At 37.6% G+C, this 26,731-nt stretch overlaps 1 protein-coding gene across 3 annotated transcripts; it reads left to right on the top strand.

The window, feature by feature from the left end:
* Nucleotides 1-3,176: 3,176 nt before the first annotated feature.
* On the top strand, nt 3,177-25,451 carry LOC142622014 (SUPPRESSOR OF ABI3-5). 3 transcript variants are annotated; one of them, XM_075795420.1, is made up of 16 exons: nt 3,177-3,346; nt 4,327-4,469; nt 4,685-4,725; nt 5,020-5,749; nt 5,850-5,921; nt 6,012-6,104; nt 6,189-6,268; nt 6,651-6,804; nt 8,232-8,319; nt 8,407-8,498; nt 8,622-8,690; nt 9,487-9,666; nt 10,111-10,303; nt 23,013-23,972; nt 24,272-24,456; nt 25,037-25,451. In XM_075795420.1, exons 2-16 carry the CDS (start codon nt 4,422-4,424, stop codon nt 25,214-25,216), a joined length of 3,165 nt encoding a protein of 1,054 aa, XP_075651535.1. In that variant the 5' UTR covers nt 3,177-3,346; nt 4,327-4,421; the 3' UTR covers nt 25,217-25,451. The 3 variants fall into 3 exon arrangements, with proteins under 3 accessions (XP_075651535.1, XP_075651537.1, XP_075651536.1); XM_075795422.1 differs by lacking the exon at nt 25,037-25,451 and adding an exon at nt 24,547-24,782; XM_075795421.1 differs by having other exon boundaries at nt 3,180-3,346; nt 6,654-6,804.
* The last annotated feature ends 1,280 nt before the right edge of the window (nt 25,452-26,731 follow it).

Here is a 26,731-nt window from a genome sequence, read left to right as displayed (position 1 = left end):
ATGTGTGGGGTCGGATGCAATTTCTCCAGCCAATCATGATTAACCTTATAGCATAGATCAACAGCCCAAAGGTTCTTGTGGCCATACAAAAAAGATGCAAGCCTTATTCACAGATTTAATAGTTTCGGCTTTTGTTCTAGGGTCTAAACAGTGACAACTTAAGATTCCACAATTATTGAAACAGTGTAAATTGTAATCTAAGAAATTAACATTTCAACAATCTCCACATCACTAAAGTTTTCCATCATCAAATTTTAACAAACTCATACCTGGAATAATTGATTGCCTCTTCAATTGTATTTGTGCTAAACTCCAAGGAAAAACACCTCTTAGCCTCTTTGATAAAACCCTTCCTATGAAAACTCTGATTATTTCTTCTTTTACCCTGTAGTTTGTATTAGAGATGTGGGCTTAGTGTGGTAGCGGGCTACAATTATTAATAAAAATAATATCTATGGCCCAACAATTATATTTAAAAGAAAACTTAATAATAATCTCAAATAAAAGTATGTGGGGTATTACAGCAAACCCATTGCAAACCCACGCCGAAGAGATCGCACAATCCACGCTAGGTGAGACAATGAGACGTGGCCTGGGCTTGGTGTTGTTGGGCCATGGTGGCCAACAATGGCCAAAGGGAGAGCAAAGGGAGAGGAAGAAATCTGAGAGAGAGAGAAGTGGGAGAGAAAGCAAAAAGTGAATCACATGTGCAAAAGCATAAAATAATGTTTTTTTTGTTTTGTAATTGAGCTACAGTGTGATTTTACATTTAGAATTGCACTGTAGCACAATTGCAATTTTCTTTTGCAATAGTCAGTTTTTGCAAGACCAACTGTTGAGGGTTTTAGGGCTTAGATGCTAAATACTACCAACATATGGCATATGCCATTTTCAATGTAAATGCTCTAACTCCTTCCCCATAAGTACCCCTCCCTTTATATTTATAATTTTTTAAAACAAAATATAATATTTTAATATATCTTTTAAATGGCATACACACACGTGCATTCTTTAACTTTCAAAATTACAATTAATGAATCTTGTGTTGTTTTATTATTTAATTTATATTTTATATTTTATATTTAAGATTTCTATTTTTTGTATAAAATTGTTGTATAATTGTGTTTGAATTGTTTTTATATGTTCCAATACTTGAATTATTGTATTGTTATACTTTTAGAAAGTTTTGTAATATCATATCTTGATTTCTTTATGTTTTATTTTATTTTTTATTTTTACTGCCAAGATAGAATGATTTTTATTTAATGTATGAGGTATTTGAATAAATTATAAAACAGCTTTCTAGGATGGGGGGTGGGAGAAAAAAAAATGTCCCAAAATGAGAGGGGGGGGGGGGAGAATAGATACCTACCCCATACTCACCATTGCCATTCCTACATGTATACTATTTTTAATAATATATATATATATATATATATATATATATATATATATATATATTTTAATTGTTATGGCCTTCTTCACAAATTATAGTTTTGCATATATATGGAGTCATTAACGCGTAACACTTTCATATAAAAAAACAAAAACAAAACATGTAACACTAGTGTGCGAGCAATGATAATGCACTAGGAATATGCCACATACAAATATGGGTGCACATTCTTCCAAAATCCACCCAAATGCATTTCACAACCCTAATCATGTGAAATGACATCTATAATGGGAGAAGCAGCAAGAGCCCTATATAAAAGTTCATCCTTGCACACACCAAAGTATGAGTTAAATCCCAAAATACTATGCATATTCGAATACATCATCATTGTAAGTGTTGACTTAAGCATCAAGGAAGTTTTGATTACTTTCCAAAAAAGAAAAAAGAAAAAAAAGGAAGTTTTGATTGAGACTACACTAATACCAACTCCAAAATTTGGGAGATATTTGTTTTGCCCACCTTCTAAGGCTCCGTTTGGGAGTTCATAAGGGAAGAGAATGGAATGGAATGAAATGGAATGATCATAAGGGAATTGAATGGAATAGAATGAAATAAATGGAAAAGAATGGAATGGAATGAAATTAAGTAATCTTGATTGGATGTTTTAAAATAAAGAAATGGAAATGAATGAAAATAAATGGAGTGTAAGTAATCTTGTTTGGGAGTAACATGGAGAGAATGGAATAAAATAATTTTATGATAATATTACTATTAGACCCCTATTTTAAAATAAAGAGTTGAATATATAGGGGTATTTTGGGAGTTTTAGTAAAAAATTTATTAAATCTAATTTCATCATCTCCCATTCCTCCCAATTTCGAGGGGAATGAAAATTTGAGGTTTTAAGGAATAGAGAGGAATGAGTGTTCCCTCCTAGCCATTCCATTCCCTCCCACTTAAACTCCAAAATAACGCTCCGTTTGTTTCAATGGAAAACCTTGTGTAAAGATAGTTTTCCTTATTTTCCAGTGTTTGGTAGCATAAAAAAAAGAAAAGTCAAAGGAAAACTATCTTTGGTCAACATAAAAAGTATGGCTTATTTTTGGAGATTGTTTTCCATTAAATTTTTTTGGAAAACAACTCTATCTCACAACAAGCTAAATAAAAGAAGTTATGAGGTTGTTTTTTAACTCATTTAAAGTTGCTACCAAACATTAGAAAATGAGATAGTTTTATAGAAAATGTTTTTTTCTAGAAAATATCATTGCTGAAACAAACAGAGCGTAAGGGAACAAACTTTCCATTCCTTCCATTAAAACTCCCAAACAAGGGAAGAGAAGGTAAGAATATTCTAAAATTATTCTTTTCATCCATTTCCATTCCATTCCCTCCGCCTTCTAAAACTCGTGCAAAACCTTTTAACCACTTATTTTCAACATCATCAAATATAAAATGGATGTTTAAAAGTCTAATTAAAAAGAAAAAGAAAGAAAACTGGCCAAAAAACAAAAAAATATTAGGCTAAAACCTGTAGATATAACTTACTATTTTTTAAAAATTATATATATATATATATATAGAATATTCTATTCATGATAATGATAAAGATAAAGATATAGGGATAACTATGAGCTCTCAGCAGTCCAAAACCAAACGGAGAAAGCAAAAAAGGGATAACTATATGCATAGTATGAATATCATCCAAACTTGATGTAAAAGACAAAAAAGAAAAAGAAAAAGAAAAAGCCGAAGGTGTTCGGTCAAACAAAAGTCTTGAGGGCAGCCAGTCACCACCACCAGCAGTGGCTGAGGAATTATAAAACCCTAAACACAAAAAGAAACAGCAAAAATTAAAGAAGGAGATAGACCAGACCAGACCAGAACGAGAACCCAAGTCGCGGTGGACCCAGATCGGATCGGATCGGATCCGACTCGACTCGTATACTCTTGGTATGTACTCGGTCTGTCTTCTTCTTCGCCAATTAGGGTTTTCGTTCTCTACTAATTTCATCGATTTTTATTCTGTAAGAGAAAAATAGAGCTTGAATTATCCTTCCCATATATTTATCTATCTATCTATCTGTTTCACAATCGTAATTTGATTCCTCATATACGTAGGCATATATATTGATCGTTGATAATTTCGTTCAAAGATACAGTTTTTATAGCTACACTAGTTTTAAATTATGGCTTTAGTATGGGTGTTGTGGAAAATTCATATTGGAATTGCTGATAGATATGCATTTTGAAATGAATGGCTTCTCCTTCTTGGAGGATTTGCTAAAGCAGTTTCGAAACCACATTTTTTTTTTCCAAAGTACAGTTCATTTCTTTTTCAATGTGCAGTTTTATTTAAAAACCCCATTTTTTAAAAAGCTGAAAAATAAGCTGTACCATGCAAACAGGTGCAGTATGACCCATCTTGTCTTGTGTTGAAAGTGTTTTATGTTTTGTCATGAAATATAATAAGCAGAAAAAAGAAGAAGAAATTTGAAAGAAATTTTTTGTTTTTAGCTACTGATGATATTGATGGCAAAAATTTGAAATATATGAGTTTTTATTTTTATTTTTATGGTCTCTCTGCCAGCCGGCCTGCCTTGTCCCACCCTACTATGTGCTATGAAGTTGTTTTACGGAAAAATGTCATGCCTGTTTGTACTGGTTCTCTAACATTTGGTTTAGGATTTGAATTTTTTTTCTTTCTTTCAAGATTTGGTAATATTCATGATCTATTAGCTGATGCCCTGATGGGTTTCTACAATCAAGACCCCTCTGTTTTGTGTGTTAAAGAGAATTGGAAGATGGGTCTTACTGAATTTGTCGAAAGGGTTTGATTTTGAGGATTCCAGGGAGGCCAAGATGAAGTCATGGGAGTTATTGCTTCTTGGTTCATCATGGCATAACTGTTTCTGTTTGTGCATATATTACAGGAGAGGTTTTCATACATTCTGCTCCTCAATCTTCTGAACAATCATCAAGGGCCTGCCTTGCAGGGGCTAACGCTGACGGGTATTGCTTGCAAGAAATGGATCCTGTTCGCTATGGTCTTCAGCAAGGATGGGATAATAACAGCGTAATTGTGGTTTCCTCCTTAATAATCACCTATATGGGATGATAAAACAAGAAACTATTAGGGCACATGTGATTGTCGTTTTTTTTCCGGCATCTCATCCTTAAAGAAAAATGAGAGAAAGCCGTGGGGCAGTGAGGATTTGGACTGGATTTGCCTAAGCTCGTATCATGATTGATTATTTGTGGCTGACATAGCTTATTCTCTTGAATTCACAGGCTCTGGAGGGTTATGGTGCAGTACACGAGCCAAACTTCCGGTGAGTGTCGACCGTTGCTTATCATCGTCACAAGGGTAATTTAGTATACGCGGGTATAATGCAGTCACTTAAAAATATTTGAATGAGAGGTTTAGTGCCTACTTTTTTTGGTATGTATTGCATGCATGATTGTGCAACAACACTTGCTAATTGATATTGATATTTATCATATGTTTTCCTGGTTCTTATTTTTGTTGTTGTTGATAAGTCTATGTTTTTATGGTCTTTTATTTGGAGTGCATGATATCACATTTTATCTTTTCTCTTCCATCCCATTTTACAATCTCTTGGCAGGGTTGGTGCTCCCTATGATGAGAGGAGGTTCTTAGATGAAAGATATTCAAGGGATAACATTTACTCGAGGAATGCCTTCCATTGTGATGTATTGGATAGGGAGAACTATCCACCACCACCACCACCACCTCCTACTATAGGTCTTTGGCCACAGTCAAGGAGGAGAAGTTATGAAGAGGAATATCCACTTGAGAGGGAATCTAGGCGACATGAGAAACCACACATTGATTCATTCCAGGAGAATGATGAAATTCAGGAATTTGATAAGCTTCGGGATGACTATCGCAGTGTGGATAACTATCGTGATCATGGATTTGACAGGCCTGGTAGGTTTGGGGAGCGTGACCATGATGATTATACTTATGATGATTATGACTATAGGTCCCACATTTCCCATCAAAACAGGGAGGATAGTCGTGACAGGGATTACGACTATGGTCGGCATAGTTATGATTCTGATTATGACAGAGGCAATAGGAGAGATGGTAGTTGGAGGCGGCGTGACTCCCGTGATAAGAGATGTGCAAGTCGAGAAAGAGATCAGAGTCCATATAGAAGACATGAGCGCTCTTGGTCTCGGGGGCGTGATGATCGGCCTCGGTCAAGGTCACCTCGGGGAAGAAGCCATGGTCGAAGTCATCGAGAAGACAGCTATGATGATGATCGACATGAAAGGATTGATAAGCGAAGGGAGCGGGAAGACAAGCGTCATCGGGAGCAATATTCTGTGGTATGCTTCAGCTGATTAACATGTATCTTGCACTCTCTGTGTTGTCTCTATGATTTGTTATGCGGTAGGGGGCTTTAATAATAATCCTGTTTTCTTATAGGCCCCATCTGCGACTATTGTTGTGAAGGGCCTCTCACAGAAGACAACTGAGGAAGATTTATACCAGATCCTTGTAATGTTTTGATGGTTTTTCTGCAAATGCTGTTGTTTCATATCTACTTAATATTTCCTTGCTAAAAACTCATTTTTGTATGACTATCAGGCTGAATGGGGACCCCTTCGTCATGTCCGTGTGATCAAAGAGCGAAACTCAGGAATTTCTCGTGGATTTGCTTTTATTGATTTTCCTTCTGTGGTACCTATTATAATTAACTTGTTAATTTTTGATTTTTTTATATATAATTAATTGTATAAATGAGAGATTATTGTTTTGGAATAGGGTGCAGCGCGTGCAATGATGGACAAGATTGGAGATGATGGTCTTGTTGTGGATGGAAGGAAGATTTTTTTTGAGTATAGGTAGTTTTTGTTCTACCATATTTTAGATTTAGTTCCTTTTATTCTATCTGATAAGATGCTGTTCTACATTATTCTATGCTTGTTATTAATAAAAAGAAAATATTTCACACTTAACTGCATGTGAATGTCATAATCATGTAACACTGATGACAAAAAAGGGCTAAATGTCATAATCATGTATTGAAGAATTAGTCTAACCCTCAGACTGGGTGAAATCTGGATGAGTTTTACCATGGCATTTCAGTTGCATGTGAATTTTTTTTATTTTTTATTTATTTTTATCAGTATCATTTTTTTTGAAGTGAAAGCACTAGTGAATATGTCTCAAATACATGCCAATCTCTTGGTGCAAGTATTCTTGCTGAACTTTGTTGTGTTGCAGTAGTAAGCCAACTGGTGGGTCAGGGGGATCATTTGGTCAAGAGAATGCTTTGAAATCAGGCCACTTTAATCATAAAAACATTACAATACCATCTGATTGGATGTGCAACTCTTGTGGCTGTGTCAATTTTGCACGTCGGACATCTTGCTTCCAGGTTTGAACTTTTGTTTTGTTACCCTTGATTTTTCATCACCCTGTTTCTTTACTTGGGCTGTTGTGATTAGAGAGAATATTTCGAATGCAGTTCAATTTGTTTTTTGGTTGGTGATTGTACACAAGCCCATCCTGCTCACTACCTCTTCCACCTTGCTTGTACTAGAGGAGGTGCCATTTGAGCTAGAGCTTGTTGGCTGTAATATGGGAATCCAAAACTATCTATATTAAGTTACTGAGCATACTTGCATTTATTTGTGAACTGCTTTTCAAGAGAATCATCTATCTATTATTCTCTGATTAATTGTTTGGAGCCTGATGCTCTTTTCTGATTTCATTTATTTTTCGGATGAGGGTACATATTAACATTGTTGGTACAAGAGCAGGGGACACTTAAGCGCAAAGCGCAAGCGTGTGCCTAATTGAAGTGAAGTGCACCTTTAAAAAAAAAAAATTGAAATTAATTATTAATGAGCAATACAACAATCAAGTGATCAAATAATTATATAAATTGAAATAAAACATTTTACATACTTCATATAACATTTATATAAATTGTCCTTTTGCAAATTTACCATAAAAATTGCAAGTCAAGTCATTATTATTTTTTAGGTAAGCTAGATATGAGTATTGCAATGCAGTATCCCTTCTTGAATCTCCAGTAGCTATGATGCCCTATTACTAATTACTACTATCAGTTATCATATCACTTAATGTTAATGACTATAATATTAGAATTTTTCAATTTAAGTCTAAGTCCTATGTTCAACATCAACTATAACTAAACGATTAACACAAATTATATCATACATTTTTTTTTCATGAATGAACTAAGAATATCAGGACATTGCTTTGGTAATTGGTACCAAGCAGATATTCAAGGGTAAAATAATAAAATAAGAAGAAGAAGAAGAAGATGGGGGTGAGTTAATTTTTTGGGGAGAAAAAGCCAAGAAAAATCTAAAAAATAAAAATAAAAATAAAAATAGAGAAGGACTAGGGGGCTGTGGGTTTCAAGATAAGTTACCCTAAAAATATGCCAAAATCAATAATGTTAAGATCCTTTAGCTACAGTTCAGTTTTTATTTATTTATTTATTTATATATATTTTTTTGAAAAATATAAAAAAGCGCAAAAATCACTTTTTGAACATTGCAAAATAGTGTGCATAAAGTGCGCTTCTTTGAATGTGCTTCCTGAATTTGATGTGCTTCTTTTTCATTTTGTGCTTAAGTGTGCTTTTACCAACACTGCATGTTAAGGACCGTTTTTCAGCTTTATCATGTCGCTGTTTCATTTCTACATGGTGCTTCGTTGGACCTAGTCAGTGTTATTAAGTTCTGCTGGACAGGGCTGATACTTAGTCTTTATGTTTGAATTCTATTTTAATATCATATTGGTTGTTTCATAGTCTTCAATTCCATGCAGTGTAATGAGCCACGTACTGATGATGCTCTCCCAGCAGATATTGCTTTATCAAATTCAGCACCTTTAGGGAAGAAAGGATTGGAGGCAGGTTGGTTTTTGTTACTGCTTTGAGCATGCATGTTTTCTTTTTTATTACGCACTGCAATATAAGTTGATGTAATTGATATGTATTCAGGGCCTACTCATGTTTTGGTTGTTCGTGGATTGGATGAAAATGCTGATGAGGAAATGCTTCGGTATGAATTTTCCAAACACGCTCCAATCAAGGTACAAAAATGATAAGTAAATAATTAAAAGCTTATATACCCTTTTATATTTTATAAATGAGAAGGCTGCATCCTTCTTCCCCTTTAGCACTTGCGTAGAAGTTTTATTGATCTTAAATTGCAGGATCTTCGTCTTGTCAGAGACAAATTTACTCACGTCTCAAGGGGGTTTGCATTTGTACATTTTCATTCGGTACGTACATTTGTTGTCGGTGATTGAACCCGATTGAAAAATTTTATCCTTGTCCTTTATTCATGTTCCTAGCTTGGTTTTAACTTTAAATTCTCCCAAGCATGTTATGGAGGGTTGGCTAACACACATTAAATGTATAAAACTCCTGCAGCCTTCTACCTGGTTTGAACATAATGTAAGATGGACTTTAATGTAACCGCAGGATTCTCCATGTATTAGGTTGTAAGGAAAAAATGGAACCTTGCACATTATTTGAATTGTGGAAACACTGCTTAATTTCATCAAGTGAAATGAGTGGTTCGAAATTGATCAGCAATTACTTATTTTCTCCTTTTTGTTAATTTTAATGCTGAATATGCCTTTTTGTGTGTGTGTAAGGTGTAACCACGTCAACATGAGTACTGCTTGTGAACACGCAGTGCATGTGCTTTAGTCTAGTGTTGAGCAAACTATATTTTGTTCATACCAAGAGAGTTTTCTTTTATCTGAGCTTATTTGGTAATAACTTTCAATAAATATAAGTAACACAATATCAATGCTTAGGCTTGTGGAGATTATCTTTGTTTTTATAGAGTCATGGATAGCTTTCATCTAGTTCCTAGGTACACTTTAAAAAGACTGGGCTCTCCATGTCCTACAAGGCTGTGGAAATTGTTATTACTTGTCCTCCCCTCACCCTCTTTTCTCCCCAAATGAAGAAATTTTTTCTAAGATTCTATAATACACATGCATGTTAGGGTGTGGGTGGTTGCCAAAAAGTTTTGATTTGAGCTAGAACCATATCTGTTTTTTGTAGGTGGAGGATGCTACCAAAGCTCTTGAAGTAACAAATGGAACAACTCTTGAGAAGAATGGGCAGATCTTGAGGGTGGCATATGCAAAAAGCATACTTGGTCCAGGATCAGGGACATCAGGACCTTCCCAGTCAAGCAGCCTTGCTGCCGCTGCAATTGAGGCAGCGACATTTGCTCAACAGGTGCTTATGTGTGTTTGTGTGTACTGTATATATATACATATAATTTATTTGTTTATTATCACATAATGTTGATACTTGGTTTTACCTGTTTTGAATACTTGGCATTAAAACATTATGGAAAGAAAAGTGATTCAGTGTGTATTTTAGAAGATTGATAAGTTTTTGTCTTTTATAACCACTCATTGATATCAAAAGAGGGATTATCAATTGATACAGATAAGAAAGCACGAGTTTCTTGCTTCAGTTGTACACCAGAGAGTTATCTACCTGCCCTCATCAAACTAGCAGAATCTATTTAAAACAATAATGTTAGATATGTTGCAACATATAGACATGAATATCCCATCTAGCTTTTTTTGGCAGAATGAATATCATTGTTTTCCTGTATTTTGGCTTGACTATAATGTGATGGCATTCCATGCTCCTATCTTTTTTGCCTTTCAGTATGATGCGGTTGGATGGACACCAAAAGAATACAACCCAGATGATAAGCAATCAACCAGTGGGCAGGAGCAAATTGGTGGGGAGATTGCAGTTCAACATGATGGTTCAGCTCCACAATCCGGATTTGTCTGGGATGAGGCATCTGGTTATTACTACGATGCTGCTTCTGGGTTCTACTATGATGGAAATACAGGTTTATATATTTTCTGACTGATTTATGTTGAAGCCATCTGAATCTTAAGTATCCTGCATACATTGTGAACGAAATGGGGTGAAAACCGAATATGTTTAAATGTAATTTGTCTTTTCTTGTTTTTGGGTGTCATTCATTCTGAACAGCTTAATATTGATCTACTTGGCTGCACGTGGGGAAATGCATTTTTCAAGTCATGGCATAATGTCCACTGTCCTGCCACTGTTATAGTCTAGCGATTCTCTCTCTTTCTCTCTCCCTGAACAAGCACGAACGCATTTTTATTCATTTACATACTGACATATGCACACATCTATAGCCAAGAGATGAATAAAATATATTCCACGCAATGACTAAAAAATAAAAAATACATCTTGAGTTGTACATATCAAGTTTAAGCTATCTATAAATTCTAATAAAGAACACAATCATCCAAACATTGAATAGTTGATAATTTGATCATGTGAATAGGCCATTCAGTTCCATCAAAAGCTACATTATTGGAGCTACTGAAAAGAGTGATGTCCTTTTGCCTAAATATTTTTTATTATTATTACATAGTTTTTTTGGGGGGGGGGGGGTGGATTTGAACCTTGGATGTCTTTGTTGGAAACTCCAGCAAGTGTCGGTTGAGCTACAAGGCTCTTGGCATTCTTGTATACATGCTTGTAGTATGCCCATGAGAATTAATTAAAGAAATATATATTTTTTTAATAAGTAACGAAAAAAATATATTAGAGAAGAACACAGTCCCGTACATAGGAAATGTACTAAAGAGGCAAAAACATCAAGAAACCAAATTACAATGATCAAGCAAAATAGGAAGGGAAAGACAAGAAAAAGATGGTAAAACTAAACACCATTCCAGAAGAGTAAAAAAGAAAAAAGACTTAATCTCAAGAATGGACCGATCGCGACCCTCAAAGCTTCTAGAATTCTGTTCCCGCTAGATACACCACATCAAACAGTGCGACACCATCCTCCAAATCACTATATTGTGATGACGCCTGAAATTGCAAGCCCAACAATCCAATAGATCCACTACCCTTTGCGGCATCACCCAACAAATACCAAACAAGCAAAAGACCATACTCCACGTCTCAAAAGCTATAGGACAGTGAAGGAGGAGATGATCAACAGATTCCCCACACCTTTTACACATAAAACACCACTCAAGGACAACAAAGTCCCTTTTCCGAAGATTATCAATAGTAAGAATCTTGCCTAGAGCAGCGGTTCAAGAGAAAAAAGCAACCCGGGGGGAACCTTCGATTGCCATATCATTTTCCAAGGGAAGGGAGTGGCAGTGGGGGGGGGGGGGGGAAAGGGAGTGATAATACCCACTCACCACGAAACCACAGCTGCTGGCTAGCTTCCAACAAAGCTTGTCAGAACCTACACCCCGCACCTTTGTGGAATAGATTAAAGCCATACACGAATCCAACGAGTGTGACTCTTGATCATTCACAAAACGGCGAAATTGTAGGTTCCAAAAAATTCTCCCATTTGCATAGCACATAACCTCAGAGACCGAAGCATCCCTTGTCCTACTAATATTGTATAAATCTGGAAACGCCTCCTTAAGAGGACTATCCCCACACCACACATCAACCTAAAACTTCACACGAGTACCGTCACCCACATCATACCGAAGGAACTTGGAAAAATTCAGCCAACCACTTCTAATGCACTTCCACAAACAAACACCATAAGCCCCAACAGATTTTGTACACCAACCACCCCAGTTATTCCCATACTTCGCCCCAATGACCCTTCTCCAAAGGGCATCATTCTCCTCACCATAACTCCACAACCATTTGGCTAGAAGGGCAGAATTAAACCTTCTCAAGCACCGAATGCCTAGCCCTCCATTCTTCACTGGCCTACAGACCTTCGACCAATTCACTAAATGAAGTTTACGATCGTCACCAATACCATTCCAAAGAAAATTTCTTTGTAATTCCTCCATCTGCTTGGCCACCTTAACTGGGATATGAAGGAGAGAGAAAATAAGTAGGCAAGCTAGAGAGAGTACTCTTAATAAGGGTAACCTTGCCCCCCTTAGATAAATACAATCTCTTCCATCCAGCTAGCCTTCGCTCCATCTTCTCCAAAATAGGATTCCAAACCGTCTTATCTCTAAAGGTAGCACCCAACAGAAGACCTAAATATTTTAGCGGAAGAGCAGACTCTCTACAACCCAAAATCTCCACTAGCTCATGCAGATTAGGCACATCTCCAACTGGAACCAACTCAGACTTACCTAGATTAATTTTTAGCCTTGACACCTCCTCAAATCTAGAAAAAATCCCACGCAAAGCTGTTATATGACCGGCGCACGCATCACGTAAAACAAGAGTATCGTCCGCAAACAACAAATGAGACACCGTCATCAAGGAACCATTTGCATTCCCCACTGAGAAGCCCGAAAACTGTCCTGCCGCCATAGCAGCACCCAACATACGGCCCAACGCCTCCATGACAAGATCAAAGAGAAAAGGGGAAAGCGGATTACCTTGCCTCAGACCTCTAGAACTCCCAAAAAAGTCAGAAGGGCTACCATTGATCAAAATGGAGAATTTAACAGTTGATATACAACACCTGATCCACCTTCTCCACTTGTCAGAAAAACCACACTGCTGCAACAAAAACAAGAGAAACTCCCAATTCACATGGTCGTAAGCTTTCTCAATATCCAGCTTGCACAATACCCCCGGAACCCCTGCCTTCAATCTACTGTCTAAACACTCAGAAGCAATAAGGACAGAATCCAAAATCTGACGACCTTTCAAGAAGGCGTTCTGAGATTCTGAAATAATACTGTGAACCACCCTTCGCATACGATTGGCTAACACCTTAGCAATGATCCTGTACAACCCTCCCACCAAACTAATAGGCCTAAAGTCTTTAACATCCACAACATCAAATTTCTTGGGAATGAGAGCAAGGAAAGTAGCATTGATACTCTTTTCAAACACCGCATGGGCATGAAATTTATGAAACACATCCATAATATTTGTTTCCATCAAACCCCAACAAGACTGAAAAAATGCCATTGTAAAACCATCCGGACCAGGCGCTTTATCACCTTTGAAATCTTGGACCACTCTAAAAACTTCATCCTCAATAAAGGGTCTGTCTAGCCAGTTGGCCTCTTCCTCAGAAATGCTGGAAAAGACAACCTCATCCAAGAGAGGTCTGAGGACCTCATTCTCCGAGTATAATTGCCTATAGAAAAGAGAAATGCTCCCCTCAATGCTCCCCTGATCTGTGGACAACTCTCCATCCACCATAAGCCTATCGATGGTATTGTGTCTTCTATGAGAATTAGCAATACGATGAAAAAATTTGGTGTTCCTGTCACCCTCCTTAAGAAAAAGAGCCCCTAGATTTTTGCCTCCAGTAGATTTCTTCCAACAAAGATGATTTTTCTAGCTCTACACGAATTCGATCCTTTTCCATATTTTCCTCTGCTGAAAGAACACGATCCTCCTCAATAACTTCCAACACCTTGAGATCCTTCCACAAATTCTGCGCCCTAAGGCCTATATTACTGAGCTCCTCCACATTCCATCTCTTCAAATCTAATTTCAACATCTTTAGTTTGTTTGCCAAAGAATAGCTAGGAGAGCCTTGGAAATGATAGGACTCCCACCAAGACCGCACCCTTTCCAAAAAGCCCTCATCCTTTAACCACATGTTCTCAAACCTAAAGGGTTTTTTGCCTCCAAGATAATTCCCTCCCTCCAGTAGGATTGGAAAATGATCAGAGAGCAACCTAGATAGATGACGTTGACAAACAGATGGAAATTTCTTCTCCTAGTCTGTTGACAGAAGGAATCTGTCCAATCTAGATCTTGAAGCAACCTCTCTAGAACTAGACCAAGTGAAATTCCCCCCAACCAACGGCAGATCAATAAGGCTTTGCTCTGAGATGAAGGCTGAAAACCGATGCATAGCAGTAGTGAAATTTACCGACCCTGAACGTTCAGAAGGAAACTGCACCGCATTAAAATCACCTCCCACACACCAAGGCACATCCCACCAACTACAAACGCCAGATAACTCCTCCCATAAGAAACATCTATCTCTATTACAATTGGGTCCATAAACACCAGAGAAAGCCCAAACAAAATGATCCACCACATTTTTGAATTTACAAGAGACTAAGAAGTGGCCCACCGCTTCCTCCAACTTCTCCACAACCTTGTTGTCCCACATCAATAACACCCCACCTGAAGCACCCACAGAGCCTAAGTAGAGCCAATCCACATGTTGAGCTCCCCACAAACTACAAATGACGCCCCTATTAATCAGCTCCATCTTAGTTTCTTGCAAACAAACAATATCTGCTTTCCACTTACAAATCAAATTTCTAACCCAAAGCCGCTTATCCTGCTCATTCAACCCTCTCACATTCCATGAAACAATTCTCAGATTCATTTATGCACTACCACAGCCCGCTCCCTAGTAGCACTCCTGCTCCTTTCTGACTCATTCTCCTCACCCCAAGAACACAATAAATTCTTTAATTCACGATGTCCTTTATGCCCAGCCTTAACCATCTTCCTCTGTGAGACTACATCAACCATCCTCTTTTTTCTTCGAGCTTCTAGAGCTAAGAGCAAACCTGTTACTTGTTCTTCAAAACCCTCCAGCGAGGTCCCAACAGATCTTTGGAAAGCTTTAATTCTATTAGTTACCCATTGAGACAACTTGGTATTATCTACATCCATCGTAGCCCCTCTCTCCTCAACCGCCTCAACTGTAGGGATTTCCATAACCCCTGGATTATCCATTGCCAGAGGTGCCACTTCTAGCGGTTCACCTAAAAATTCCCAATTCAACAAACCCTCCTCAGAGTCTCAATCTTTGCCCTCTGACCCAACCTCAGAGTCAACATAGCCCACAACACCATCACACTCCGAATCCCAACTGACAATTTGTCCCTCGTTAACAAGAGAAGCCATACCTGAATTAATTACACCCTCCGAAGCATGCTGATCAGACACGGAAATAGGAGAACGATAAGCTGAGAGCGGAATAACTATTTTCCTCCCATCCCGAAGTTCAAGCATCCAATCTTTGGAATTACCCCATGTTCTACTCAAATTTCCAACATAATCACTAATTCTAGGACCAAAATCAAGTGGTGCTACGGTGGAAAACTGTTCTGTCTTCTCTGATCCCACTGCTTGCTGAGAAGACTTGACCGAATCAGCCTCGAAAATCACCTCTTCCGATCCCATACCAGCCGCTACACTCATCGGAGAACTAATACCCACCGTATGTGTGTAGAGGGGTGACTGATCAGGCAGCATGCTTGAAAGCATCGGCGGAAGCCCAAAGTCAGCGTCACATGCAGAGAAGGTGGAAGGCGCCAAAGACCCAGACCCAGGAAACACATTCAGAGGCACCGAGAGAGAAGTGCCAGCAAAAGGAGGGATCACAGTAGCAGAAAGTGAAGACCCGATCCCCGGATTGCGAAAACCCGAGTCGTTTGGCTGAGGTGAAGACTCACTCGACTGAACATCGGAGTTGCAAGCAAGAGAGGAGCTCTCAATCGGAACCACACTTGGCTGAGTTTCATCCGATATAAAGAGGGTGGGTTTAGTTCTGGAACGTTGTAGCTTAGGCTTAGGCTTGTGAGGCAAAACATTAAGATGCCCAGCTTGGGCTTTGGGCTGCCAAGAAGCGCGGGGCCTTGGCCCACTACCGTTTGTTACCACTTTTTTAAAACTTGGCCCGTTACCGTTTGTTAAAACAGTTTTAAAACTGTGTAAATTATCATCACCACTGGGCTTCACGGCAACCACATTTTTAAAACCTGGCCCACAATTGTTTGTTGACATAGTTTCAAAGCTGTGTAGCTTATTGTCACCACTGGGCTTCACAGCAACCGAGCCCACCTCATTGATCATAGAAGAAAGCACGTGCCACTTCCCTTCATTCCCACGTTCCACTTGCAAGGAAATCTCCAAGGTTAGCGACACATTACCACTGCTACACGCATCGCCATTTGTGACCGACGTGACAACCATTCCATCACAATCTTTTTCAATCCCGGAAATACCTCCCCAAGAAAAATACGGTTTCGAAAATTGGGAACCTGACAACATCTCTTTCCCTCTGTTTTCAAAACCTTCATAGTTCTGCTGGAACTTCTCCGCCACCCCCACCCCCGCCGGTTTCGTGTTGGCCCTCCTATGCTTAACACCAAAATTCTGATAAATCGGAAGGATTGTCTTCCTCAAATGGACTCCAAACCCCCTCCATCCACTGCCCAAGTTCCCTTCTGGTATGTCAATGGATCCCCTCCGGCGGCCTTTGTCTAATTCAGAGAACAACAAAAAGGTGCCATGGGCATTGGACCCCAACTGAAGGATAAGGATTCTATCTCCCTCCCGAACAGTTCTCGCAAACTGACCCAGCTTTTGCTTAGATGACAGCTCCTCAACGTGAAACAAAATACTCTTCGCACTCTCCTTACCCATACAGACAGAACGAGAGGTGTTCCTACCTCTTTCATAAATACGTAAAGAGAAAAACGAACCCCCTTCCTCAATAGCAAACTCAAAGGTTTTAGATTCAATGAAAACAAAAGTAGAACCTCCCATAACTAACTTCCCATAGATTCAAAGAAATATATGATTAACCCTTCAGGGGTAAATGCCTTTGGATCACCTGGCAACTGCCAACTGGTTTTGGTGGGTGTGGTCAGTTGCTCATCAAAGGAGAAATTTATATGTTAATAAAAGAAAACAGAAATAAAATATATCATCTTAGTAATATCTTTGAAACCATCTATTATTCAAAAAATAATGATCTTTGAAAATTTCTTAATAATTAGGGAGCCACTAGAAACTTTTAATAGAGTTTCATCTAAAGTAAATTATCTTCATAGCTAATGAGCCACTCATTAATTTTATGTGTAAATATATATTGAGTCACTTGGCACAAACATTGTATAGAGTGTGTAAGTTTTCCTACGTTAATAAACAAAATTATCATATATAAAAACAAAAAAAAATGGAATGAATATCATTATTATTTTAAAAATTACTTGAATATTTTGGGAATGGAATTTTTGTTGGAAGTAGAATATTAAATTTCTTGAACTCATAAACTAACTCTCTACCTAAAACTTATTAAGGGGAGGAGGTGCAATGAGCTATAGCTCAACAAGCACCTCCTCTTCTTAATGATTTCTATGTGGAAGGTGAGGTTGTGGGGGAATTCAAGACCCATTAGGTGCATGTATAACTTACCAACTAAAAAAATCTTGACAATTAATAAATCACTTCGGCAATAGAGCTTAATATTTGGTAATTTATTGTAATAATTAATTTTTATAATCACTTGTCGCAAAGAAAAGATAGCCGCTTGGCATAACCATGGATTCCAAGATTCAAGTTTATATATATATATATACATATTTTGATAAGTAAAAATATCTTTTAGTATATAGTATAGGATATATTCCTTCTTTCATGATGGTTCTTTCTTCAATTTAGAGTTTGTAATTTGGTTTCCTTTTTCCATGCATACCTTCATGTTATGGTGCTTATGTTAGAAAACTTGTAGAATTATCTTTCATTTCTTGAATCAGATTTGATTGACTCTTCATGTTTGTAGTTTGTATGTGCTCCTACCTACCTACCTACAGGTTCAACTATGCTTGGTCTGACTTTTGGTCAAATAACGTTTTTATGCATATTTTGTCATATTTACCACTAGGGTAATTCTTATCATCACAAGAGTTGCATGTTAGAATCTTCCCCCGAGTTGCGGTCCAAATGAATGTATGCTTTTCCCGAACCTATCATGCTCATCAAATATCAAGATCCACAGCAGGCATAAATGGGCTAGATTCCTAAGAAAGGATGAAGTTTTCTGAAACCAATTCCTTCATCCATGTAATAGATTACCGACACTCCTTGGCAACACCCAATGAACCCCAACACTAAGAGGATAAAAGCCCACAACTCAAAGGCAACAATAAGGGCCTGTTTGGTTTGCTCCTAACTCAATACTCAGTTTTTATATCTCATTTCTCATCAGTCAAACTCAATTTTCATAACTTATTTCTCTAACTCTATTTTTGCCCTCACTCAAACTAAAACTTGTTTGGCTTCATAACTTGCTCTCTATAACTCAAAATTTTGCACAAAATGGTGGGACCCATTTACTGTGTTGGGTCAGAATGGTAGTTGCCTACCCGTGTGTCTCTTCTCTTTCTCCCTTCACTTTCACTTCTTCATTTCATGCCTCTTTCATTTCTTACTTTCTTTCTTTCCAGTTTCATACGGATTTTCCAGAAAAACTCAAACTCACCATCAAAACATAGAAACCCACCAACAATGTCTGAAATAAATAAATAAAACAAAGAAACCCAAAAAAAAGCTCCACACACACAAACCCTTTCTGTATATTTGTGGATGAACCCCAAAACCCAAAACAAAAATATTTTCTTTAGAAACCCCAAACCCAAATCAAATTCCATTTTGAAACAAACACCAAAACCCAAAACAAAAAATTTTTCTTTAGAAATACCAAACCCAAATTAAACTCTATTTTTCGATCACCAAACCCAAATCAAAAAACAAACCAAAATTAAGCCCAGATCTTGATCTTTTCTTTCGGCCCACCGCTGGTGAGTGGTGGCGATGATGAGAAGGTGTAAGCAGCTTTGGAGGGCCGGTGTGCAGCTGTGGTGTGCATTTGAAGAGAAGAAAAAAGAAAGAAATGAGAATGGAGAGTTTGAAAGGAAGAAAAAAAGAAGAAGAAGAGAGAATGAGAATGAACAATGAAGAGCACGGTAACAGAGGAGAGAGGAGAAAATATCCGTTGGAGAGAGTAATGGCATCTGACATGATGTGGACAACACAAAGAGGTGAGTCCCATGTATTGTTGATAATTACAAAAATAACACCCTAACTCAATTCTCATAATCTGAAAACAACTAAAAGTTGTTTCCTATTTTCATCACTCAAACTCAGTTTTTTGAGTTTGAGTGATGGAAATTGAATTATGAAAATTGATCCAAACAACTTAGTTCTGGTGGGACCCACGTTTTTTGGAATATGAGTGATGGAAACTGAGTTATATAACTCAGTTTCCACCTAATCCAAACAACCCCTAAATTATCCATGGTTCACCACTATGTTTGCAAATGCAACACTAATCCACTAGAGTAATTCCTATCTTCATAAGATTCTCACACGTTAGAGTACTCCCCCAAGTAGTTGTCCACATGAAGGACGCATCCCTTTTTGGAGCCTTAATACAGCGATACTTTAACTAGAGCCTCTCAATGCCTTATAATATGAACAAAAATCAAACTTCCAATTAAGGTTCAACCTTCGTCTCATTTTGTCAGGACTTAATTCCACTTGGGATGTTGGAATACAAATATGAAAGAAACAAATAAATTGAATCCAATTCTCAATCATTGAAATTACAAATCAATCGGATCCAGTTCTCAACCGATTAGTCCATGAGCGTGTCTTCCCTTCTTTGTGAGACTCTTAAAAATGGTTGATTGAAGCATCCTTATCACCAAATCTCACTCTTTCCAACAAGAAAACTAAGGTGTCATGATGGACATGAGCATACATCTTTTTGATATCTAGCTTGCAAATCACTTCTGGAGCACCACTTTTACTTTGGCTATTGAAGCACTCATTTGAAAAAAGTATTGAGTCCAATTTATGCCTTCCCACACTGACAAATGCATTCTAGGACTTAGATACTAGTTTATCTAGCACCAACTTCAATTAATTTGCCAATACCTTCACCAACAATTCATAAGCACTCCCAACCAAACTAATAGGCCTAAATCCATAATATTTATATCAACTCCATCTAGGCATGTTGAGATGTGAAAGGCACAACTAGATGCCTCAATAACATAAAAGAATTCACTTAGAAGTGCTAAGCATGTCTAGGAACAACTCTTACATGAGGGAATATCTTGCTGGACTTGGGGGTTTGACAGATAGAAATCAACCTATAAGATCCCATGTGGGGGTGTTGCTGTTCGACCCAACTAGCGAACACGACACGGGTTTTTGCGGGTTAGGGTTGTGCCTTAATGGGTTTGGGTCATAAACGGGTTGACCCGAAAGCAATACGATAAGAAACGTGTCATAAGTGGGTCAACTCGCGTAACACGCAATAGACACGTTTGACACGCTAATTTATTTATGTCAACCCAAAGTGACCCACTTAACAGAATCTGTTTAACTCGTATAACAAATAATATTAATTTTATTTTAGATTTGTCAAATACCCTTTATATCCAACGTATATTTTAAATTTAAAAAGAAAAGTGAGTAATTACAAAAACTTATAAGGAATATAATTGGAAATTGAAACTTTACAAACTCTAGATCACTAAACTCTACAAACCCTAAATCTCTAAACCTTCTTATAAATATTTAATTTTATTTTAGTTTTTAATTTCAGTCTTACTACTCATTCTACTATCTTATAGTTTCATGCCCAATTCTCAAACTCAAAGTCTCAAATCGGTTATTGCTCTCTCTCTCTCTCTCTCTCTCTCTCTCTCTCTCTCTATGGATGATAATCGTAGTCATAGTCAGGATTAGTCTACTATTTGCTCCAATTCTTTCAATATTGATACTTAGCATTTGGCGAGTTCCAAGGATATTATATTTTTGTTGAACTATGTTATTTTTGTTGAACTATGTTATTTTTGTTGAACTGTGTTATTTTGAATTTGGGTTGAAGTGTATGCACTTCTTTTAGAGTGTAAAGAACTTATTTCTAGATATATGTTATATTTTTGTTGAACTATATTATTTTGAATGTGGGTTAAAGACTTAAAGTGTATGCATTGCTTTTGGGATGTAAAATAAAATTATTTCTCAATGTATGTTATATTAAATATTATGCAGGTTGAAATGGTTTGTGTTACATTTGTGTCAACTCAACACGACTCGTTTATTAAGTGTGTCAAATGGGTTGGGTTATGTCAACCTGCCATATTAACAGGTCGGGTTAGGGTTGAAGGATTATGACACGATTATTAAATGGGTCGGGTTAGGGTTGAACCATTTAGTCGAATACCCCTACCTCGACATGACACAACATGACCTCTACACGACATGAACTCGACACGCTAACCTGAATTGACACCCCTAATCCCATGATATGCGTGGATGTGGTCCGTGGCGTGGTATTCATGATGGTCGGGAGAGTTTCTCCAACCATGTGGCCTTAGTGGTGGGTGATGGCACTCGTATTCTTTTTTGGCATGATAAGTGGGTTTGATAAGTGGGTTGAAGATAACTCACTTAAAAGGCTCTATCCTCAGTTGTATGTGTGTTCTAATGACAAGGAAGCTTGCATTTTTGATGTTTTATGCTACCAGGAGGGTAGTAATGATAGAATTTGAAATTTGAGATTTCGTAGGGATTTTCATGAAAGGGAATTAGAGGCTGCCTTCTCTTTCCTTGAGTTCATTCAATCTCGGATCCCTAGGGGTGGTGGGAGTGACACTTCTCATTGGTGTCTCAAAGGGAATGACAAGTTTGATACCTGGTCCTATTACAATATCATTAGGGGAGCAGCTGCCTCCATTTTTCCGTGGAAGGGTGTTTGGAAAGCTAAGATCCCTAAGAGGGTGGCATTTTTTGTGGGGACAACGGTTCATGGGCAGATCCTTACATTGGATAATCTTAAGCTCAGGGGGCGCATTTTGGTGAATTGGTGTTGTATGTGCCATCAGAATGAGGAAACTATGGATCATCTTCTCCTACATTGTCTTGTAGCTCACTCTCTGTGGGTTTATATGTTTCAGATCTTTGGGACACAATGGGTCATGCCAGGCTCTGTGGAAAGCTTGGTGTATTGTTGGAGCTTTTGGTTGGGAAAATTTAATTTAGACATATGAACTATGGTTCCTGGCTGTTTGATGTGGATTGGTTGGATGGAAAGAAATCGGCACTTTTTTGAGGATACCGAGAATTCGTTGGTTCAATTTCAAGCTCTATGCCAGAAGACTTTATTTGATTGGTCTAGGTGTTGGGGCTTCTTGGATTGTTCCACTATTTCGGAGTTTATTTCTTCTCTTAGTATTGCACTTTAAGTTTTTCTTGTTGTTTGTTGCTGTTTGATTGTTTGTTGCTTTTTGTTTGTTTGTTGCATTTCCTTGTGTTCACCATCATGAACACCTTGTGTTTGCTTTCTTCTGTTTACCAGTTTGTTTATAATACTCTTATTACCTATATAAAAAAAAAGAAGGTATATTACCGCTTGCAGTGCATATGTATGTTGAAATTGATAGAGAAGTTATTGCAGAACATCCAAGCAGCACCTTGTTTGTTATGTCTACATGCATCTCAAATGATCTTCTGGGACTAAGTGTGTCTGATAGCCAACTAGTGGTTATTGGGCAGTTTATTTCATGTGTCATAAAAAGGAATGAAACTATTGATGGATTTTTTAAGGCTACTTGTGAACATCATTCCCTAAAACTCTAAATACCACTGTCCAACTTTGTGAAGTGTGGTACCTGTGCTTTTTAATTTGTTGATGCACAGGATTTTATTATTATTTGTAGATTTGCGAATATATATTGCAGTGTAGGATAATTCTCTGAATTTTATTAGAAATTTCTTCTCTCTGAAGTTGCATTTAGAATTAAATAGTTGTTGATTCTCTTGTATGTTCTTTCCATATGCAGGTCTTTATTATGATGGTAACGGCGGAATCTGGTATTCATATGACAACCAAACTCAGCAGTACATCCCTTGCACTGATCAGAATGACAACAAAACATCTGGTAACCAATCTGGGCTCCCCAAGGCATTGGATGGTTCCAGTAATAGAAAAGTAATCATTTCTGCACCAGCTACAACTGTAATATCAGTTGAGAAGGCTGCCTCATTACCAGATGCTGTACAGGCTGCAGCAACAGCAGCAATAGCTGCTGAGAAGAGAGAGAAGGAGAAGTCAAAAGAGATAAAGCTCGCTTCAAAGAGCAGTATTTTGGCTAATAAGAAGAAGATGAATAATGTATTGTCAATTTGGAAGCAGAGGAGTCATGAAGGACAGACAACTCGTGTGGCTCTTGATGACAATCAACCATCTGGGTCAGCTGATGATAGACCTTTTTCTGTTGCACCAGCTGCAAAGAGCAAGTTTAAGACTGATGCAACAGCAACAAAAGATAATATTTCATCCAGTTCGGTGGCTACCACAACTGTTTCTGTGGCCCAGACTGTTGGTTTGGAGTCTTTGGTCAAGCCAAGGCCTGTGAGTAACAGCTTAGGTGGAACTGTGATGGGGGTTATTAGGGGCTCTGGAAGAGTTGCAGTGAGATCAGATACTTTGTATTCAGGATCTTCTGGTGGAGTTTCCACTTCAACTGTTGCAGCAAGTGCTGCAGGTATGTCAACAAATGCAGATATACCTACAGTGGCAACTCCATTTAAAACGGATGCATCTGCCTTGGGTTCCTATACCCCACCGACGACTGCTGGGAGTGCCAAGAGGAGGTTTTCTGAAATGCCATTAAATCCAGCTTCTGCTCACAAGGAGCAACCTCAAACTACCTATAGGGATCGTGCTGCTGAGCGAAGGAACTTGTATGGTTCATCTGCCCTTGGAGACGATCTATCTGACCTAGGGCTTGGTGATTCAAGTAAGCTTGCTCAGCAATTTGTCTTTTAGTGGCATGCCTTTGGTTGTGTCTTACATGCTTATATTATATATGTTTATTATAATATAGTATGTAGAAAAATTCTCCAATAGATTGAAAACATCAACTTCCCTTTTACATTTGTCTTCGTAACTGGCCCTGGCCCTAGGATGCCTGCCACATGTCAGTTTTTTTTTATTAGAATTTAGTTATCCAATTTTATTGCCCATTGCTCTCTACCTGTCAATTTTTGTATCAACTTCTGAGAATTCCTGTCTGTTTACTGTTGGTGAACCTCCAAGATCGAGATTTTGGATTAAGGAAGGGTTCTATGGATTCAATGCCTTTCCCACCTGGTGTTGGTGGAGGGCGTGTATTCGGAGAAGCTAATGTCAATAGTTATGAGGTGATTACTGCAGACAAAGCAATTGATGAGAGCAATGTGGGCAACCGGATGCTCCGCAGCATGGGCTGGCATGAAGGCTTGGTATTATTTCCTTCTTTGCACTTAGAATAATGTGGACTGTTGATGTAGTGGTTGAATATAATTGAAATTCCCATTCCTATATTTTTTCAGATGCATCTAACAGTTCCTCAAGTCCTTCAGCTTGTCAAGCAGTCAAATATGGAGTATTTAGTTCTTAGAGTGTTCTATTTGTTTCTATAAATGCTAAAAAGCATATGATGCCAGCATCATCAATACCCTTAAAATATTTTCTTTGGTTTAATCTACATCTTATTATCATAGTTACTATAATTTTTTCTCCTTTTTTATTTGGGTACTGGGCTCTACATAGGAAATGGTATCTCCTTCAAATATTATCTTTGGTTTAACAAGCATCTTATCTTATATAATAGTTACTATCCTTTTTTTTTTTTGCTTAATGGACACTACATAGGACATGGTATCTTTTTACTAGCTTATATTTTGGGCACTTTAAAATCTGAATGATACCTGTGGCCACCTGGTGCATCTCTATGACACTTACGCTGAGATTCTAACATTTTCACTCTGGGGATTGTGTTTTTGGGTTTTGTTTTTGTTTTGGTCTTGATCTGGTGCACAGGGACTGGGGAAGGATGGAAGTGGAATGATAGAGCCTGTCCAGGCACAGTCCACAGAAAGTAGAGCAGGACTTGGGAGTCAGCAAAAAAAGGTTGATCCTAGCCTTGAAGTGCAAGCTGGGGATAGTTACAAAACTCTTATTCAGAAGAAGGCGCTTGCCAGGTTTCGGGAGATGTCGTAGATAGGTATGGAGTGACTGAAGCTGCTTGTGGAGTGAAGGAAGCGGATACAAAATCTTATGGTGGAAGATAGTGCCAGCGCTTTCTAATTGGCATTGAAAAATGTAGATTGCGATAGTGTTGTGGCAAGGCAGTGTTGGTTTAAGGTGTTGTATGACTCATTGTCTTATAAAAACTATATAGCTTTTCAGCAATAGCAAAATTCTAATAAAGCTTTGTATTTTGATTGCGCTTGTAGCCATTCTGTTCTCCAGATATCTTTTTACAAAACAGTAGTACATCTTTCTTAATAGATTAGTAATGAAGTAGGTTTGTGCTATTGACCACTTGAAAGTGAATTGCTGTATTAATTTCGTCAAAGTATATCTATTTAAGGTTCCGTTTGGGGAGTAGAGTAGAGTTGGCTAAAAATAGGCTAATTTTGGGCCAAATTTACTCTACTCACTCTCTCTCCCCCTTAATCCAAATGGATCATAAAGGAAAAAGTTCCAAAAGCGGCTTCCTTTGTCTAAATTGACCTCAATCTTCGTTCTTCAACTCATTGATAGATCTAGGGTCCCAAATTGTTGATTAGGAATTTATAGTAGGGTTAGTTGTGCGTGAGTTCTTAGTCTATAGAAAGTATTGGACTCCTAAAATGAAAATCGGCGGAAAGAGCTTTGACGTGAGTAGAAAATAGTAGTCACCCCACATCAATATTACTATGCAACAATCTATGATAGAAGAATCCTAAAGAATATCTTAAACTGCTATGAAGTGGTAATAATATATAAAGTGGTAATAATATTTGATAGCGAGTAGTTCGGCTTCCTAACCCCTCTTGTAAAAAGAGAGGAATACCATTGATGAAGTAGTTTATTGTATGATTGATTGAGCTGATTGATGAACATGCAATTAAAAGATACTAGGATGGAAACTAGATATGTCTTTGAGGCCTAAGAGATCTTTATTGGAAATTAATTTAGAGAATGAATGCCGCATCTTTCTTGCCTTCTTTTGGCATGAAATTCATTTTATAAAAAGTCTTGGATGATTTAGTTTAGCTGCTAGGTTGCTTACCATGTATGTTTAGATGAGTTCTATTTATAGTAGTATCTAATTACATCCTTCGATGTATTAGGCGTATCTAATTACTTTCTTGGATGTATTAGGCGTTAATGAGATTCTTTCCAGAGATTCTTGCCATTTTTCCACGCATTTGATGAGATCATATCTATACATGCTTAGGTGTCCTTATATGAGTATGTATATTTACATCCATGTGAAATTATAAGGTTGGCTATTTCGATTCTTATTTCTTAGATTAAGCTATAACCACAACATTTTCATAGTAAATCCTAAGGGACATATTACTGGTGGACAAAACAGTAATTTAAGTGGTAGGTTCATGTTAGAACTAATAACAACTTACTCCTTAAAATTTATTGTGAAAATGTTGTGAATGTAATACTTCTATTCCTTAGATTCTTATATATATAATAGATTGATATGTTCTATGATGCTGGTATTGTCTCTAT

This window comes from Castanea sativa, chromosome 1 (genome assembly GCF_040712315.1).
Source record: "Castanea sativa cultivar Marrone di Chiusa Pesio chromosome 1, ASM4071231v1".
Lineage (NCBI taxonomy): Eukaryota > Viridiplantae > Streptophyta > Magnoliopsida > Fagales > Fagaceae > Castanea > Castanea sativa.
The sequence above is the reverse complement of the archived record's forward strand: the minus strand, read 5'-3'. Positions and strand labels throughout refer to the sequence as shown.

Excerpts from the sequence above, each read along its gene's own strand:
- LOC142622014 (XM_075795420.1), top strand. The coding sequence starts at position 4,422 with ATGGATCCTGTTCGCTATGGTCTTCAGCAAGGATGGGATAATAACAGC. Across the intron at positions 6,105-6,188 it reads TTATTGATTTTCCTTCTGTG|GGTGCAGCGCGTGCAATGAT; the intron begins GTACCTATTATA and ends GTTTTGGAATAG. Across the intron at positions 6,269-6,650 it reads AAGATTTTTTTTGAGTATAG|TAGTAAGCCAACTGGTGGGT; the intron begins GTAGTTTTTGTT and ends GTTGTGTTGCAG.